The 20,247-nt window shown below is 36.6% G+C and overlaps 1 protein-coding gene across 5 annotated transcripts in view; it reads right to left on the bottom strand.

Annotated features, from left to right (window-relative positions):
* Positions 1-20,247, bottom strand: part of CHD2 (chromodomain helicase DNA binding protein 2) — a 147,291-nt gene that overhangs the window by 67,786 nt on the left and 59,258 nt on the right. For all 5 annotated transcript variants that reach the window (XM_036878630.2, XM_057494700.1, XM_057494701.1 and 2 more), the window contains 4 exons: positions 19,656-19,872; positions 17,758-17,847; positions 16,706-16,896; positions 2,214-2,402 (listed from right to left, as the gene is read on the bottom strand). In XM_036878630.2, coding sequence (XP_036734525.1) covers positions 2,214-2,402; positions 16,706-16,896; positions 17,758-17,847; positions 19,656-19,872 — 687 coding nt within the window. The remainder of the gene's footprint in view (positions 1-2,213; positions 2,403-16,705; positions 16,897-17,757; positions 17,848-19,655; positions 19,873-20,247) is intronic.

A 20,247-nucleotide genomic window follows, 5' to 3' on the forward strand; every position in this document is an offset into this window, starting at 1 on the left:
GGCAGAGGATCTGAACAGACACTTCTGAGAAAAAGAAATTCAGATGACCAATAGGCACATGAAAAGATGCTTCATATCGTTAATTATCAGGGAAATGAAAATTAAAACCACAGTGAAATATTACCTCACACGAGTTAGAATGGCCAACACCGAAAAGACAAGGAACAACAAATGCTGGTGAGGATGTGGAGAAAGGGGACCCTCCTACACTGTTGGTGGGAATGTAAATTAATTCAACTATTATGGAAAGCAATATGAAGGTTCCTCAAAAAGCTAAAAATAGAAATACCATTTGACCCAGGAATTCCACTACTAGGAATTTACCCAAAGAAAACAAGATCCCAGATTCAAAAAGACATATGCACCCCTATGTTTATGGCAGCACTATTTACAATAGCCAAGAAATGGAAGCAACCTAAGTGTCCATCAATAGATGAATGGATAAAGAAGATGTGGTACATATACACATGGAATACTATTCAGTCATAAGAAAACAAATCCTACCATTTTGCAACAACATGGATGGAGCTAGAGGGTATTATGCTCAGTGAAATAAGGCCAGGCGGAGAGAGACAAGTACAAAATGATTTCCCTCATTTGTGGAGTATAACAACAAAGCAAAACTGAAGGAACAAAACAGGAGCAGACTCACAGACTCGAACAAGGGACTAGCGGTTACCAAAGGGAAGGGAATGTGTTGGATGGGTGGGGAGGAAGAGAGACGGGGATTAAGAGGCATTATGATTAGCACACATAATGTAGGGGGGTCACGGGGAAGGCATTACAGACAGAGAAGACAGGTAGTGATTCTATCGCCATCTTCCTATGCTGATGGACAGTGACTGCAATGTGATGTGGGAAGAAGACTTGATAATATGGGTGAATGTAGTAACCACAATGTTGCGCATGTGAAACCTTCATAAGATTGTGTATCAATGACACCTTAATAAAAAAAAAATAACAGTAGACTCATAGACACTAAAAAGTGACTGTTGCTTACCATGGGGGAGGAATTGGTAACCAACACGTTGGGCGTTGGGGTGGCTGGGTGGGGCAGGTGGTGGGAAGGGTGAGGGGGATAAAGGGGCACAAAAATTCTCAATCATAATAAAAGTTGATCACGGGGATGGTAGTACAGCATGGAGAATACAGCCAAAGATTCTGTAACATCTTCCTGTGTGGACAGATAGTAACCGCATTAGCAGGGGTGAGTATTTAAGTAATATGGGTAACTATTAACGACTGTGTTGTATACTTGAAACCAAGATTGTATATCAACTATACTTCAATTAAAACAAAAGAATAAATAAGGATGGGATCTTGGAGGCCTGACCACTGCATTCATTTAATTACTTATTAGAAATTATGCCTCTTTTAGATCCATTCTAGTATAAGAGACTGAAGTATGTATTTGAAGTTTTTAATGTGTAAATAAATAATATTATGCAAGTCAAAAAAAATCTTGTTTTTATTCAGTTGTACTAAGAACAAGCAGGGAATATTATTAGAGATTACCAGACCTCTAACTTTAAAAGACAGTAATTTTCATGGCAATACAATTAGTCCCAATTATTCCAGATCCAACTTTAAATCGTTAAACCTAAAGCCCATGATAAGCATGTTACATACCACCCTCTGTCCCAAATTCACCATTTTGCCTTTAACATCTATCTTAAACCAGGTCCATAACCTGCCCATGCCACTTGGAGTGCTAGGAAGAAGTCTTCGCCCTTTCAGTACAGAGATCAGCATGTCAACTTCCACAGTCCCCTACATATGCTGCAAGTATTAGACACTTTTAATTACTTGTCTCTAATCTGTCTTCCCAACTAAACAAGGCCTCTGGCAGGTACATGCTCCGTTCATCTTCCTATGCCCAGTATCTAGCATGGCACATTGTAGAACCGTAATAAATGACTGAACTAATGGCAAAAAACACATAAATCAATGAGTGAAATACGCTTGTTTATTGGTAGGGCGATTAGTACAAGAATTAACATATACTTCAAATCCCTGACATAATGGGAAGTACTGTGCAAATTCTCACCCAAATAAAAAGGCAAGAATAATAAAACTTCCTCTTACTGACTATAAATAAATAGCTACTTAAAATCTGTTTTGCAGCTTTACTGAAAAAAGTAGTTTATCAGTCTATCTCACGCTTCAGAGTCCTGACACCAACCCCACCAGGGCTACAGCAGCCGGCAACTTACTTGTAATACTGTTTCTGAAGTGCTGACATCTCCACCCTGAGAATCTGCTCCACTTTGGCAGGAAGGGATTTCTCCACATCTTTCTTGACTCTGCGGAGAAGGAAAGGCTCCAGCACCTTGTGGAGACTCTGATAGCCGTTCTCTCTCCCTTTCCCATGGTCTTCTTCAAAGTCTTCCCAGAACTCAAACCTAGATAAAATAGTACTGTTACTTAGTTACATGGAAGAAAAAAGCATTTTTCCAACTAAAATTACTTGAAAAAATGTTTAAAAATAATCTTCCCTATAAGGAAAGATGAATTTTATCAGTCACTAGCTCTTGACTACAAAGAGAGGGGAAAACAGAAAAGAAAGGGAAAGCCAATCAATTCCCTCAGTCTACACTGGATAACATCAGTTTTCCAATTCTGAGACTGGATCTGGAATTTAGGAAATACTTTAGTGTATCAGGAAATTAGCATTTAAGTAAATACTATTACTGTCATGTAAATAAGTTATTGTCACAAATGTGATGGAGAAAATTAATCATAAATTATCTTTTAAAAAGCTGTAATTTCTTGGGAAAATAAAATTCAGACATAAAAGAATAATTAGTGGCACTATTATAGCTGTCACCAAAGGTAAAGCTACATAATTTCTATCAATAATCTTCACTGTTCATAGATTAAAAAGTTAATGGATTATAATGACAGTAAAAGGACTATAGCTCCCAGAAAAGAAAGCAATAAAAGTGATATAAATTTAATACTATTAGTACTTGGAGACATAAATTTTATTAATACATTTTAAAACTTATCACCCAGAGTAAATGCTGCCTCAATTCTGTAGATAAACATTTCTTATGTTTAAATCTTTATTCAATTAACTATCTTTGGTTCACTACAGCGTCTGTGGCAGAAAACCAGAACTGGATATCACGATCAAATTTCTTCCAAAAATAAAATGAAGGAAATTTATTTCCAAAAGATTAGAAAAATGTGCTTTGTCCTGCCACTAGCAAGCCAGTGAAGCACTTGGAAGAACCAGCCCAGTTTTGTGTGCAACTGAAACTCAGCAAGTGAGAGCAGAACACGTGACTGAGGACAGAACTGAAAGCTTAATCAGTGCCCCATGGTCTGCCTGACACTAGAGGCCCCACTACTGAGGCCAGTGAAATCCCAGAATAATAAACCCGAGTGACTCAACATTACCTAGAGGGAGCTCTAGAAGACTCAAGGCATATGCTCTCTGATAAGACGGGAAGTCAGATACAGCAAATGCCAACACTGCCACCAGGTACACTGGTTAAGAGTCTGCTGCCATTTCTGAGCTCCTGAACAGCCAAGGATGTCATCAGGTACTGCTAGGTGGATCAACAAAGCCTTAACAATACCTGGTGCCTGAAACAACCACCTTCAGGGAAGTAGACAAAATTATCCTTTAGGGTAAAAAGATCTAAAAAAATTATTAAAGCATAGCACCTAACAAACCTAAGATGAATTGTATTTGTCACACTACTATGCAAAATACTCCAAGAACATAAAATAACTGGATTAAACTAATGAAAAGATTAAAAGGAACAATGTAACCTAAACTATCTCAATGCTGGGGATGGCACCTTGTACACAAAATGTATGAAGTGACTAGAAATCAGGGACTATCATAGGCTACTTTCTGAAGAGCTGGGAGATAATTTCAAGAGAATAATTTACTTAACATATACTATAATTAAGTAAAACTATACCAGTCTAAAAACTTAAATACAAACTTTATAAGATTTACTTCCTCTGTTTCAGACAACCAATATTTTTACCCACCTATTGCACACTTACTAAATTAAAGGAGTTTATATGGGATACTATTTCTTCATATACATATTGAATTATGAATTGTCTTTGGGTGCTTTCCCTCTAAACAGCAAAGATGAGAAGCTTTGATAGAGACTGTAATGCCTACAAGCTGAAAAATGTTTACTATCAGGTCCTTTAAGTTTGCTATTCCCTGCAGCAGACAACTGCCAATTTGTAATACCACATAATAAAAGGCATAACATGGTCATAGTGTGAACTTAGAATGATGCCATTCTGCAGCCTAGAGACTCATTACTTTAATGTTATCAACTTCTGTATTTAACATGTCTTTCATGAAAGCAGAAACAATTTTGATTATTTAAAAATACCAGACCTTGTGATTTTAGAAAAACACAAGTTCACTCTACTAAGGAATAATGAGGAGGAAAATTAAATCAAAGGAATGAAAATGGTATGCCAGAAGTCATGGTATAAGTATGTGAAGGAAAAGGTACAAAAAAATTCAGAGACTGGCCTAGACAGCAGAATCCAAAGTAAAAAAAAAAAAAAATCAAATACGAAGAGGTAAGGACTTTGAACTATGCTCTCTCAAAATGAGGTCACTTTGAGGGGTGGGTATGAAGTAAATATTCACACATGATTATCTTCATAAGCTGAATTCTTTGGTCTTGCCATATCTTTTTCTACCTTTAATACCAAGTCTCATGTTTTGCAAAATAGTACATACAAAACAAAGGGTTGACTGATACATACATAGACACACATCTATAATAATAAGGGCAGGCTTATGGTCAGGGCCACCATGTAGGAAAGGTGTTTGAATCTCTGCACTAATGAAAGGGCATTACAAGTTGGTTAAAAAGAGGATTAACTTTTAAATTCTGAAAAGAATGTCTTATCACAGTTCATGAGGGGAAGTTGAAAAGTTATCTGACCAAACTTAATTCTCTTCCATGTGGATCAATCCTTTGAAGGAACCAAATGGTTCTACAGAACCACAGGACCTAAGGAACTATCACTATACATGGGGTAATACTTCACAGGATTCTTTTCATTCACATAGAAAGCTCATGCAGAATAAGGGTATATCTCAGCTCCATTCCAACTAAAGGGGTTTCCTTTTTATACATGCATCTGTGAAAAGCAATGTTTTTTTTCAAATGTTTGAAAATTATGTTTTCAAAACAAGGTTTTCCAGAGAAAAGGCTCTCTTCCACCAAAAATAAATAAACAAACACATTATTTAATTATGTCTCTAACTTCAATTTATCATTCCATAAGCCAACTGGCCATAAGGAAAACTTTGGAAAACACTACATGGAAGGTCATCTCTATTAGAAAAAGTAATTCAAAGTTCCTCTCTTCAGTTAAAAAAACAGGATATATACGACTTCTCTCCAAAATGTAGCTTATGCTGGGTGGAATTAACAGCAGCAAACAACTAATTATGACCATCTGGGAGCCAAAATCTGTACCATCTACTTTAGCAGCAAAGTACAGAAGGGCAAATCTTATCTAACCATTCATTGGTGAAAACCATGTACCACATTCTTTTTCTAACAAGGGCAGATATTCCCACAATGCCTTGAGACTCCTGCTACACAGAATGCTTTTACTTCATCTCAGTGGTGCTATGAAGGATATACCTTTCCTCTTAAATTTTGAAACTCAAAGGACAAAGGCCTTGGTCACCAAAGACCTGACATCGATCTCAGTTCATCCATTCATTAACCATGTGATATGGAACACAATGTTATTGTCTCTGTACATTGGTGAAAACTTGGAAGCCAAATAAAGGCACAGAATTTGTTGCTAGAAGGCATAATTAGGAGAAAAACTAAAGGAAGCACTTCAGGCCTAAGCACTTCTCTGTAAGTCAGCAATTCTTTTTTGCAATCTGGGGCTAAATACTTACCATGTATCAAAAAGATCAAAACTGGGAAATAATATGAAAACTATAAAGTAATACACATGAAAATTCTCTTACCATTTCAGAAAATGAAGATTAATAACTGGTAACAGCCACTGTTTCTAAACTTTTATATACTATCTGTTTTACAGCACTTCTATCTTTGAAAAGCACACATTAGAAAAACATGGGCTTCTGCCAATACATGATGAACAGAGCTCTCACTGCAGAATGTACAGCAAAATGCTTAAGAAGAGAAGGGGGAAACTGCCTCCATCCTTAGCAGAGTGACCACTACTGACTCACAGAGCTCTGTGGAAGAAACAGAAGACCCATGTGAGAAGCAAAGAGGACAGACACAAGAGGAGCAGTAAAACAGGGTGGGAAGGGTGGAGAATGACAGGAGAAAGAGCAGGTGGGGAGACACCAGGTACCCACTCACAGTGTTTCTCAGCTGTGCCAATTTTGCCTCTCTGGGGGACATTTGGCAACATCTGGAGACACTGGCCCGTTGTAACTGAAAAAGGGAGCTGCTACTGACATGTAGTGGGTAATGGCCAAAGATGCTGCTGAACACCCTAAAATGCGAAGGACAGCCCCCCACAAGAAGAGTTACCCAGCCCAAAGTGTCAACAATGCTGAGGGGGAGAAACCCTGCTCTAAGAGAAGGCAGGGAAGATGGGGTGCAGAGGGGGCTCCTTCCCCAGAAGCACACTGTGGTGAAGATGTCTGCAAAAAAGAAATAGCTTCAACCAGTTCTACTAAAGCTGTACTGAGGGTAGCATGGCCAGAGTGATCAAATTTTTCTACCCACCTTCTGGAGGCTTCAAAAATACAGGTAAAAAACTGGAAACCAAATGAAGGCACAGAATTTGTTGCTAGTTCGCATGCCTAACAAGAAAAACTAAAGGAGGCACTTCAAGCTAAAAGGAAGTGACACCTGATGGCAACCTGAATCCACAGGAAGAAATGAAGACCATTGGAAATGATAAAATGGGTAAATATAGAAGACTATATAATCATATTTTCTCTTTTCTTAGTTTCCTTAAAAGACAAGCTTGATTAAAGTAGTAATTACATCACTCTATTCTTAGATTTTTAACACTAGGAGGGATGGGAAAATGGAGCTACACTGCAGAAAATTTGTTGTGTTTTTATAAAATTAAGTCAGTACTGATCTGAAGAAGACATAAGAAACACACTAAATTCCCTACAGCAACCACTATGAAAATAACTTCTAAAAAATCAAATAACAGAATTAAAATGGCACACTGAAAAATATTTGTTGAAACAAAAAAGGCAGTAAAGGAAAAATAGGAAAAAGAAGCAAGACATATGGGGGAGTGGGAGCAAAATAAAAGACATAAATCCAACTATATCAATAATTCTTTACATGTGAATGAACTAAATACTCTAATCAAAAGGCAGACACTGTTGGACTAGACAAAAAGATCCAATTTTATGTAGTCTACAAGAGACACACTTCGGACTCAGAAAGAAGTAAGTTAAAAGTAAAACAATGCAAAATGGTATACCATGCGAACAGTTAAAAGAAGAAAGCTGAAGAACTATAATATCACACAAAATGGCCCTAAGGAATAAGAAATACTACTCAAAAGGAACACTTCATAATGATAAAAAGGCCACTACGTCAGGAACATAGAGCAAGTATAAACGTGCATGCACCTAACGAAAGAACCCCAGAATACAGGAAGGAAAAACTCACAGAACTGTAAGAAGCAGATCATTCAACAACTACAGTTAAATGTTAAATACTTCACTCTCATTGATGTAACAACTAGACATGAAGTCAGCAAAGATGTAAAACTTGAACAAGACTATTAAGCAAGTTGACGTAATGGAGACCTACAGAATTCCACCCCACAAAAGCAGAATAACATTACTCTTTTTGAATAGAGGTGGAACATTCTCCAGGACAGAAAACACACTAGACCACATAACAAGTAACAATAAATTCATTTCAAGCATGTTTGTTAAGACAAAAGAAACTACAAAATATTGGGTAATACCTAAACATTTGGAAATTAAGCAACACACTTCTAAAATACCCACGTATCAGAGAAATTTTAAATAGTCAAAAATGAATGAAAACAAAAATATAAGACATCAATACTTATGGCATACAGCTAAAGCTGTATAGGGAGGTGGAACCTACATCTTTAAACACCTATATTAGGAAAAGGGAAAAGGATCTGAAATCAATAATCTAAGCTTCTGCCTTAAGAAAGCAGAAAATGTGAAAATTAAATAAAAAGGAAAGGAAGACATTAATAAGCATAAGAGTAGAAATAAATACAAGACAAAGAAAAAAGCCAATAAGCTCAAAAGTTGTTTCTTTGAAAATATCCCCCAAATTGTTAAACCTCTACCTAAAATGACCAAGAAAAAGAAACAAGACAAAATGCCATAATCAAAAATTATTTAGATCACTATTGATCGTTAAAAAATTAAAAGGATTATGAGGTAATACTTTAGACCAACAAATTAGGCCAATTTAGATGAAATGGACAAATTCTTTAAAAGAGACAAATTAACAAAACTAAGTAATGAAGAAACAGAAAATCTGAATAAACCTCTAACTAGAAACTAAACTAGTCACTTAAAATTTTCAGACAAAGAAAAGCTAAGGCCCACCGAGTTACACTGGTGAATCCTACCAAATATTTAAAGAAGTAACACCAATCTTAACAAATTCTTTGAGAAAATAAAGGAGGGAACCCTTTCCAATTCATTCTATGATTCTGCTATCAAAGCCAAGCAGATATCACACACACAAAACAAAAACAAACTAGTAGAGACTAATATCCCTGAAAAACACAGATGCAAGAATCTTTAACAAAGTATTAGCAAACTGAATCTAGCAACACATTAAAATGATTAAACATCATGACCAAGTCAGATTTATAGCAGGAATGAAAGGTTGATGAAATGTCTAAAAAGTAACTAACGTAATATATCGTGTTGGTGGACAAAATAACAAAAACTATCTGGTCATCTCAACAAGCCCAGAAAAATGCATGGGACAAAATCTAACACTCATTCATTTAAAAAAACTCAAAAACTAGCAATGGAAGAAAACTTCCTGAACCTGATAAAGGGTATCCACAAAAATTCTATAGCTAACACCCTATTCCCACCAATTATATTCAACATCAGAGGTCTAACCCATACAGTAAAACAAGAAGTAAAAGGCATCCATCCACATTAGAGAAACAACTTTAGCAGTCTTTATTTGAGATGATGTGATCCTGTATCTAGAAAATACTAACAAACAGCAAAAACAGTAGGAATAATTTTTATAAGTTCACATGATAGAAGATCAATATACAAAACCAGGATAATCTAAAAAATAAAGAGCAATTCCACTCAAAATCAAAATTAAAATAAGGAAGAAAAAGTTTAACAAAGGAAGTACAAAACTTACATACTAAACACTACTAAGCACTGCTGAGAAAGATTACAGAAGACTGAAATAAATGGAGAAAACTTCCCATGAACACTCCTTCAAAGGCTCAGTACTTTTTTTTTTTTGAGAGGGCATCTCTCATATTTATTGATCAAATAGTTGTTAACAACAATAGAATTCTGTATAGGGGAATCAATGCTCAATGCACAATCATTAATCCACCCCAAGCCTAATTTTCGTCAGTCTCCAATCTTCTGAAGCATAACGAACAAGTTCTTAAATGGTGAACAAATTCTTACATAGTGAATAAGTTCTTACATGGTGAACAGTACAAGGGCAGTCATCACAGAAACTTTCGGTTTTGATCACGCATTATGAACTATAAACAATCAGGTCAAATATGAATATTCGTTTGATTTTTATACTTGATTTATATGTGGATCCCACATTTCTCCCTTTATTATTACTATTTTTTTTTTTTAATAAAATGCTGAAGTGGTAGGTAGATGTAAGATAAAGGTAGAAAACTTAGTTTAGTGTTGTAAGAGAGGCTCAGTACTTTAAAATGATAATTCTCTAAACTGATACACATTTAACACAATGCCTATCAAAATTCGGATTTTTTTCTCTTCAGGAGTTAATAAGCTTATCCTAAAGTGCACATGGAAATACAAAGAATCTAGAATAGCCAAAAAAATTTGAAAAAGAACACAACTGGAATTTGTACTTCCCCATTTTAAGAAGTAGTGCAAAGGTACAGTAATCAAGGTAGTGTGGCAACATCATAAAGATAGAAATATGCATCGATGGAACAGACTGAGAATCCAGAAATGAACCCCTACACTTACGGTCTCAACTCATTTTCTACAAAGGTGCCAATGCAATTCAATAAAGAAAGGATATTCTTTTCAACAAATGGCACTGGGACAATTTCCAAAATCCCTCTGCAAAAAAAGTGAACCTGTAAGCCCTCACACTTCACACTATAAATAAAAAACTTAAAGTGGAATACAGCCCTACATCAGAACTATAAGAACTTATCAGAATATAAGAACTAGATACTGTACATAAAAAACCCTAAAGACTCCACCCCAAAACTACTAGAACTGATATCGGAATACAGCAAAGTTGCAGGATACAAAATCAACACACAGAAATCTGTACCTTTCCTATACACTAACAATGAACCAACAGAAAGAGAAATCAGGAAAACAACTCCATTCACAAATGCATCAAAAAAAATAAAATACCTAGGAATAAACCTAACCAAAGAAGTGAAAGACTTATACTCTGAAAACTACAAGTCACTCTTAAGAGAAATTAAAGGGGACACTAACAGATGGAAACTCATCCCATGCTCGTGGCTAGGAAGAATTAATATCGTCAAAATGGCCGTCCTGCCCAAAGCAATATACAGATTTGATGCAATCCCTATGAAACTACCAGCAACATTCTTCAATGAACTGGAACAAATAATTCAAAAATTCATATGGAAACACCAAAGACCCCGAATAGCCAAAGCAATCCTGAGAGAGAAGAATAAAGTAGGGGGGATCTCACTCCCCAACTTCAAGCTCTACTATAAAGCCATAGTAATCAAGACAATTTGGTACTGGCACAAGAGCAGAGCCACAGACCAATGGAACAGACTAGAGAATCCAGACATTAACCCAGACATATATGGTCAATTAATATTTGATAAAGGAGCCATGGACATACAATGGCGAAATGACAGTCTCTTCAACAGATGGTGCTGGCAAAACTGGACAGCTACATGTAGGAGAATGAAACTGGACCATTGTCTAACCCCATATACAAAAGTAAACTCAAAATGGACCAAAGACCTGAATGTAAGCCATGAAACCATTAAACTCTTGGAAGAAAACATAGGCGAAAACCTCTTAGACATAAACATGAGTGACCTCTTCTTGAACATATCTCCCCGGGCAAGGAAAACAACAGCAAAAATGAGTAAGTGGAACTATATTAAGCTGAAAAGCTTCTGTACAGCAAAAGACACCATCAATAGAACAAGAAGGATCCCTACAGTATGGGAGAATATATTTGAAAATAACACATCCGATAAAGGCTTGACGTCCAGAATATATAAGGAGCTCACACGCCTCAACAAACAAAAAACAAATAACCCAATTAAAAAATGGGCAGAGGAACTGAACAGACAGTTCTCCAAAACAGAAATACAGATGGCCAACAGACACATGAAAAGATGCTCCGCATCGCTAATTATCAGAGAAATGCAAATTAAAACTACAATGAGGTATCACCTCACACCAGTAAGGATGGCTGCCATCCAAAAGACAAACAACAACAAATGTTGGCGAGGCTGTGGAGAAAGGGGAACCCTCCTACACTGCTGGTGGGAATGTAAGTTAGTTCAACCAGTGTGGAAAGCAGTATGGAGGTACATCAAAATGCTCAAAACAGACTTACCATTTGACCCAGGAATTGCACTCCTAGGAATTTACCCTAAGAATGCAGCAATCAAGTATGAGAAAGATCAGTGCACCCCTATGTTTATCGCAGCACTATTTACAATAGCCAAGAATTGGAAGCAACCTAAATGTCCATCGATAGATGAATGGATAAAGAAGTTGTGGTACATATACACAATGGAATACTACTCAGCCATAAGAAAAGGGCAAATCCAACCATTTGCAGCAACATGGATGGAGCTGGAGGGTATTATGCTCAGTGAAACAAGCCAAGCGGAGAAAGAGAAATACCAAATGATTTCACTCATCTGTGGAATATAAGAACAAAGGAAAAACTGAAGGAACAAAACAGCAGCAGAATCACAGAACTCAAGAATGGACTAACAGGTACCAAAGGGAAAGGGACTGGGGAGGATCGGTGGGTAGGGAGGGATAAGGAGGGGGGAGAAGTAGGGGGGTATTAAGATTAGCATGCATGGGGGGGTAGGAGAAAAGGGAGGGCTGTACAACACAGAGAAGGCAAGTAGTGATTCTACAACATTTTGCTATGCTGATGGACAGTGACTGTAAAGGGGTTTATAGGGGGGACTTGGTATAGGGGAGAGCCTAGTAAACATAATATTCGTCATGTAAGTGTAGATTAGTGATACCAAAAAAAAAAGGGCAGTTCCTGTGTGGTAACCTCCAATGAGTTCTACACAAGGGTATAAAAAGCATATAAAAGTGTAGGCAAAGGGTCTGTTTGTGTTTATACAGAGGATCAAAGCCTAATTGGGCTACCCCAAAAATGAACTAAGATGTGATATGAAAAAGAACTTCCAACATCAGCACTCTCTGGAAGACTCATGACAGAAGATGATCATCAAAAAACCTCAACAAAGATCCACGCACTGCTACAGCTGTAGATGCACTCATCCCACCAGTTCCTGGACTTGCCGTGGGAATGAGGAAGGAGATATCTAAGCTGGCCTGTGCATACAGTAAAACAACAAATTTGACTGGATCTATACTGTTGGAACTCAACCAAGAATTAGGAGAAGTGCAAATTGTAGTGCTCCAAAATCTTACAACTACAGACTATTTACTGTTAAAAGAACATATGGGATGTGAACAGTCTCCAGGAATGGGTTGTTTTAATTTGTCTGATTTCTCTCAGACTGTTCAAGTTCAGTTGGACAATATCCACCATATCATAGATAAGTTTTCACAAATGCCTAAGGTACCTAACTGGTTTTCTTGGTTTCACTGGAGATGGCTGGTAATTACAGGTATGCTTTGGTTATGTAACTATACTCCTATTATGTTAATGTGTGTGTGCAATTTAAGTAGTAGCTTAAAACCTATATATGCTGAAGTTACTCTACAAGAAGATATGTCAAAGAAATAATCAATCTTCCCATGTTTTCTGCCGCCTGCTACTTCTATAGCTTTTCTTCTTCCTTCCTAATTACAACCCTTACATAGAATTCGTGCCTCATATCAAATTTACCGAGTATCATAATTCTTCCAAGTAGTAAAGATACCTCAAGACAAATGCTGGGCATAGAAGCTACAGGGCATAAATATGCAAAGAAGTAAAAAGCTAACTTTTTCAAACAATAAGGCTTCTCTCTCACTTACCAACTTCACATTTCCCTGTATGGCCCCGGAAGATGACTGGTTAGCCAGAGACGGGTAAGATTCCTCAAGGGAGGAACAACCTAAGACAGGCACAGTCGCAGGGGGGCCATCAGGTGAGAAATTGGGGATCAACAGAGGTGAGGCTTAGAACCTCACCCCCCCGTTCTGAGAGAAATCTTCTGCATACGTGGATGTTTTATTGCCCTTGTCTAGCTTGGATTAACACATAGTCTACAGGCACACACCTGATCATCTACACTTGCTCTCTTACAACACTAAACTATGTTTTCTACCTTTATCTTGTATCTACCTACCATTTCAGCATTTTATTAAAAATAATAATAATAAAGAGAGAAATGTGGTATCCACATATAAATCAAGTATAAAAGTCAAATAAGTATTCATATTTGAACTGACTGTTTATAGTTCATAATGCATGAGCAAAACCGAAGGTTTCTGTGATGGCTGCCCTTGTACTGTTCACCATGTAAGAACTTATTCACTATGTAAGAATTTGTTCTCCATGTAAGAACTTGTTTGTTATGCCTCAGAAGATTGGAGACTGATGAAAATTAGGCTTGGGGTGGATTACTGATTGTGCATTGAGCACTGACTCCCCTATACAGAATTTTATTGTTGTTAACAACCATTTGATCAATAAATATGAGAGATGCCCTCACAAACAAAAAAAAAAAGTACACACTTCCAATGGTAAAATAATAAGTAACCAGTACGTAATGAATATAGTCAAGATATTGTAACAGCTTGGTATGGTGATAGCTGGTACCTAGAATTGTCATGTATATAAATGTTGAATCACTATGTTGTACACCTGAAACTAATGTAATGTAATACTGTGTGTCAACTACCCTTCAATAAAAAATAATTATCTACAAAAAAAAAGAACTAAATCTCCTAGAAGAAAATAAAGAGGAAAATCTGTGTGATCTTAAGTTAGGCAAAAATATGTCTTATATTTTATATGACATTAAAATAAAGTACTATCCATTTTTAAAAATTAATGAATTATACTTCAACAAACTTAAAAACTTTTGCTCTTCAAAAGACAATAAGAAAATTAAAAGACAAGCCACAGATTGGTACAAAATACTTGCAAATCAATAAAGCACTTGAATTTAGAATATTAAAAAAAGGGAAAGAAAAAATAAATTAAAAACCTCTTCCACTCTTAAGACAAACCAATTGAAAAATGAGCAAAAGATTTGAACAGACATTTCACCAAAGATACACAAATGGCTGGCTAATGAACACATGAAAAGATGTTCAACATTATCAATCATTACAGAAGTGCAAGTTAAAACCACAATTAGACACCACTATAAAACTGTACTAGGATCCAGAAGGCTAATCACACACTATATTGATGACCATGCAAAGAAACTGGAAAATTCAAACATTTCTAGTAGAAATATAAAATGGCATCGTCTCTTTGGAAAACAGCCTAGTAGTTTCTCAAGATATGTATACTTTCCAAACAAACCAGCAATTCCACCTCTATGTATCTAACCAAGAAAAAGACATATAATCGCACAAAAACATAACAATATCAACTGATGACTGCATATGTATACAATGGAGTATGACTCCATAGTAAGACAGTAACTCCTAAGAAATGCTATGATATATGATGTATTTCAAAAACATTATGCGAAGCAAAGAAGCCAAAAACAAAAGATTACTTATTAGGATTCTCTTTAAACGAAACGTCTAGAAAAGGTAAATCTCTAGAGATGATTAGTGATTGCCTCAAGCTGGCTAGTAGAAGCAGAAATTAACTATAAATGGGCAAGAGGGATTTTTTTTCGGTGAGGAAAATACTCTAAAACTAGATTATGGTGATGGCTGTACAACACTATACATTTACTAAAAAAATCATATATTTACAATGGTGCATTTTTTGGTCTGTAAATTGCATCTACACAGAGGCTGTTTAAAAAAAGTTAGCAGTACATGGCAGAAGGGACCATTTCTATGTTGTTCATTAGTCTATCCAAAATGCCTTGCTCAGTTTTATGACACAAAGTAGGCACTCAAATATTTTCTGAATTAAAAAAGAAAACTGTGAAACATTTACACTGAATTACTTATTGCATACCAGGTACTATTCTAGGCAATGTGGACCATCAATGGATAAAGTTAACAAGATTCCTACTATTTCTGAATGCATAATTTAATGACAAGAGATGAGGAGGGAATAAATGCAAAAAAGAGGTGTCATACAGAAAACAGAACTGCCTAGGGATAATAAGCATGTCTAACAGATTACTTTAAGTTAGATGGTCTGAGAAGTCCTCTAAAAAGAGGCAGTCACATAAGCTGAGGCCAAAATATTAGCGATTGGCCATGTGAAAATAAGGAGGAAAAAAATTCTCAACAAGAAAAACAGCAATGGCTAGGCATGTTAAAGGCACATGACGACGACCACAATGGCTGGAGCACCAGTGACAGAGAAAGTGCTCTAAGATGAATCAGAGCACTGCCACAGGCCCAGACTGTGTGGGATCTTCCAAACTAGGGTAATGAATTTAGATTTCACCTTCACACCACTAGCTAATTTTAGGTTTTATGAAATATACATAAAAGTATCATAAAAATATATGTCCCATATACATTAACTATATATTAACATACAACTAATGCTTGTGTTGTCAAAGTCTGGGTTTAAGGTATTTTAAAATACTTGTCAGATTGTGTACCTTGCTTATACTTCATTTCAATTATATTGATTACCTTATAACAACAGTGAGAAAGTCTGATGTTTCCTTTTTACAAATTATTTCCCCAAATCATTAACAGTTCAAATGTTGGTAGATAATATGCCTTCCTCCTTAACTAATTGATTTCTGTGCCTCCTATTGTTTATTATGGAACATTTTAGTACTTTCATTCTTGCCTCAGTTCAATGCTTTGCTTTCCCCAAACCTTGCCATCTGTTTTCCCTAAGGTCTATTTAAAAAGGTTAAAAAGCAGGAGAGAGAAAAGGATAAGGAGTATTATGATTAGCACACACATAACGTAGAGGGGCGGGGCATGGGGAAGGCAATACAGCAGAGAGAAGACAAGAAGTGACTCTACAGCATCTTACTACTCCGATGGACAGTGACTTCAATGGGGTGTGGAGGGGGGACTCGATAATATGAGTGAGTGTAGTAACCACAATGTTGCTCATGTGAAACCTTCGTAGGATTGTATATCAATAATACCTTAATTTTTAAAGAAAGCATGCATTTCAGACATTCTAGTATAATTTAAAATACACAGGAAGGAGCTTACTTCTCTGGCATAATAAAGTGCAGCAAGGACCAGAGCTCTTTGAGGGAATTCTGAAGAGGGGTCCCTGTAATCAGGAGCCTATGGTTGGACTTGAAATCAATTAGAGTTTTATACAATAAAGAGTCATCATTCTTCAACCGATGGGCTTCATCCACTCCCAGAAAGGCCCAGTTAATACTGCCCAGCACAGTCTAAAGTAAAGACAAAACAGAACAAGCCACCAGGTCAGAAGGCAACCCAAAAGTACTGTGAAGTGTCAATTATCTCTACACAAATACCATCACAAAGGCATACAGGGAGACATTTATGCTTCACTGACTTCAAGTATATTAGGACTCTTCTGTTTATTCTGTTAATTTGACAGACTGGTATCTACTCCAAAGAGCACATCATTATCTAAAAGTATGGCCAGGGGTGGGGGTGGGTGGTCTCTAATGCCCAAAGCAAGAACATAAACATTCATATGCTGGGTAAAAACAACACAAAAACGAAATACGTGATTTTGCAGTGTCTTCTCAGTAAGATTCTTCTCTGCCTATTCTCCACCCCTGCCCTGAAGCACAGCAACACTGAGAGCCACCACATTGAACTTGTTTCCATTTACTTTCACCAATGGGATCACCTGCCACATATGTTCTTAGAGTAGGGAGGAGCTCATTTAAAGAGCTTCATTTCACGTCTTCCTCACAGAGACCATTCACATCACCTGCTCTGGAGAAATGGCTGAACAATGACATGATGGGAAATGCCCAAGCCGGCACTCAAGCCCAGTTCCCAGTGACTGACTAGAGTCTCAGATGAGTTACTGGCCCCAATTCCCTTCCATCCTGTTTAATTCGACTGGGCCAGGCAACTAAGATCCTCACCAACAGTAAGGTTTTGTTTTTCACTTATAACCTTAATATTCTTTTCGGATTTTTCTTGGTGTTATTTGTTTCCTTTTCTAAACAAACAAACAGAAGTAACATTACAAGTGGGAGGCAGAGACCCCCATTCCGTTATTTGGGCAAATCAGACTACAAAATTTAGCCTTTTAGTTACAAATTACACACCTTGTCTTTTAAGAGGATCTCATATGTTGTTATAAGTGCATTAAACTTCAGCCTTTTGGTCTGAGAATGAATCCATTCATATTCCCGTATCTATAAGAAAAATGGTAATTAAGATGCAATTTCCACTTTTATCTTTCTGTATCATGAGCAAGTCTTGTGTGACAGATGCAATAGAAACATGCCAAATAAAAAATAAATCTGATTAGAGCTTAATGAATAGCTTACACATTCTAAATTGACCTAAGCAACCAAAGTATAGAGCAGATTTCAAATAAACTGTCATCTCCCCTATCACCCTACCCCAACACATAAGATCAAAAAAATGCGTTTCATCATCAATTAAACCCTGGTGACTTGAACTTGTCTAGGGATCTCCCAGAATAAGAATTTTCTTAAGGAAATATAATTTGATTATTCTTTGGGTACACCAATACTTCTATTAAATAAACAAATTCCCACCTCTGCTTGGTTCAGAAATTTCAGTAAGCATACAGTAGAAAGATGCGGCCCCCAAGAAAAAGGAAAGGGAGGCTTACGGCATGAAAATATAATATGAATGAAAATAATGGTGATGTAAAGGAACATAAAAACTAACACAATCATACTTAAGGTTAACTGGACACCCAGCAAGCACAATGGCTCATAACAAAGCTCCTCCAGTTCAGCTGCCAAGTTAGAACTGGAGACAGGACAAGGAGTGCACGCAGGTGATCGCCACCAAGTGGGAAGAATGAAGAACAGAAGTATTGGAGACCACACACTTCCCTGACTCCATAATTTTTCAGAGATCACTTTCTTTGTCTTCACCTTTGAATGCACAGCTTGAAGTCATCCTGCCTAATCTAGGAAGCTTTCTTTTTCTTTTATAACAATTAACAAGTAGATTGACAAAGCTAAGAATGACTATGTTCAGAAACTCAAAATTAGGGCAATGAAATCTACCAGGTTTAGGTTAGACAATTTTAATGAAAATATTTAATGAAAAGAAATTCTATTAGCATAATATACGATTATAACATATCTCTCAAAGATTTGAGGATTCCTGATGGCTTTCTCTTGTTAAAATTAATCTCCCAAAAATAGTTCACTCTAACATACAGTGCTAAAAGAGCAAAGACCTGGAACCAGACACATCTCAGTCCCAACCCCAGGCTCTGCCACATTCTTGCTGACCTGAGTACAAGTGTTAGACTCATTGAGTCAATTTCTTCATTAGTCACTGGAAAGAAAGCCATTTACTTTGAAGACCATCATGAGAATCACAGGTAATATACATAAAGCACCCAGTACAGGGCCTGACACTTAATTGGTGCTTTAAAAAAGCTAGTCATTATCAAGAGAAGATTTGCTAAACAGATGAACTTAAGCCCCTGTGTTAGAAGTTACTGATGCTCAAGCTAAGTTCATTAATAAATAATTCTCATTTCTGCAGCCCTGGAATGGCTTTTTGTCCTTTCCCTTAATTCCCTTCTTCTAAGTTATGCAACCTCACCATTTTAAAAGGTTGGGAAATAAACTCTAAGAACTTGTTTATTTTTAGTAAAATCTCTCTATTGAAATAGCAAAAGTAATATTAACATTCCACAAGGTATTAACCCCATCTGATAATCCTTTATAAATAAAGTGGTCTTAGAAGTACAGAGGACAGACAGAAGAAACAATACTGCAACTGAACTAAGAGAGATTCCCCATTCATGTGCTATTGCTTTTCTTTAAATAATAAGCATATGCTTTAAAGAATATACAAGTTGTGTTTTTGTGATTACCTAAATCTCCCAATATCAGGGGCATAGCACAGGGTCAGAATCGTAATTTACTAAAAACTATAATGGCTTTAGGTCAATTTCCAAAATACATTTATAACACAGATTCTATCCCAATTCTTTTTGTTTACACACCGTATTTCTGCTCATCAGGTCACCTATGTAAACCACTACGTTAATCTCTGGTGCCCAGATTTCAAACTCCCTCTGCCATGAGGTGAGGGTGGATAAAGGGACGACTATAAGAAAGGGGCCATACAGCTGGTGTTGGTGGAACAGGTAGGAGAGGAATGATATGGTCTGGATGGTCTTTCCTAGGCCCATTTCATCAGCAAGGATTACACTGTTACTTCTGCAGAAAGAAAAACAAAGAACAAAAATTCATTAGTTCACAAAAAACAGTATGTGCATAAATAGCAATGACACCAATGCCTCACAATGTCACCAAGCAAGGTACTGGCTATGAGCCTCAACTATATTTCCTCTCATATGCAATTAAATTTCCTACATAAGAAGAAAGTAGAAGCTATAATAAATCACAGAACAAGTAATCTAAGTATAGTTAAGATTTGAATTACTGTGAAAGCCTATTCAGACTATGTTCTTTACCTTGCCTTCTGGTCCTTTACATCTAACCCTTGTAACAGAGAACGAAGGTTTTATCATATTGGAGCATTCAAGAACATGACCTTTGGTTCCATCAGTACAGAAAGCATGGGCAAACTGG

Source organism: Manis pentadactyla, chromosome 18, assembly GCF_030020395.1.
Source record: "Manis pentadactyla isolate mManPen7 chromosome 18, mManPen7.hap1, whole genome shotgun sequence".
In the NCBI taxonomy this organism is placed as follows: Eukaryota; Metazoa; Chordata; class Mammalia; order Pholidota; family Manidae; genus Manis; species Manis pentadactyla.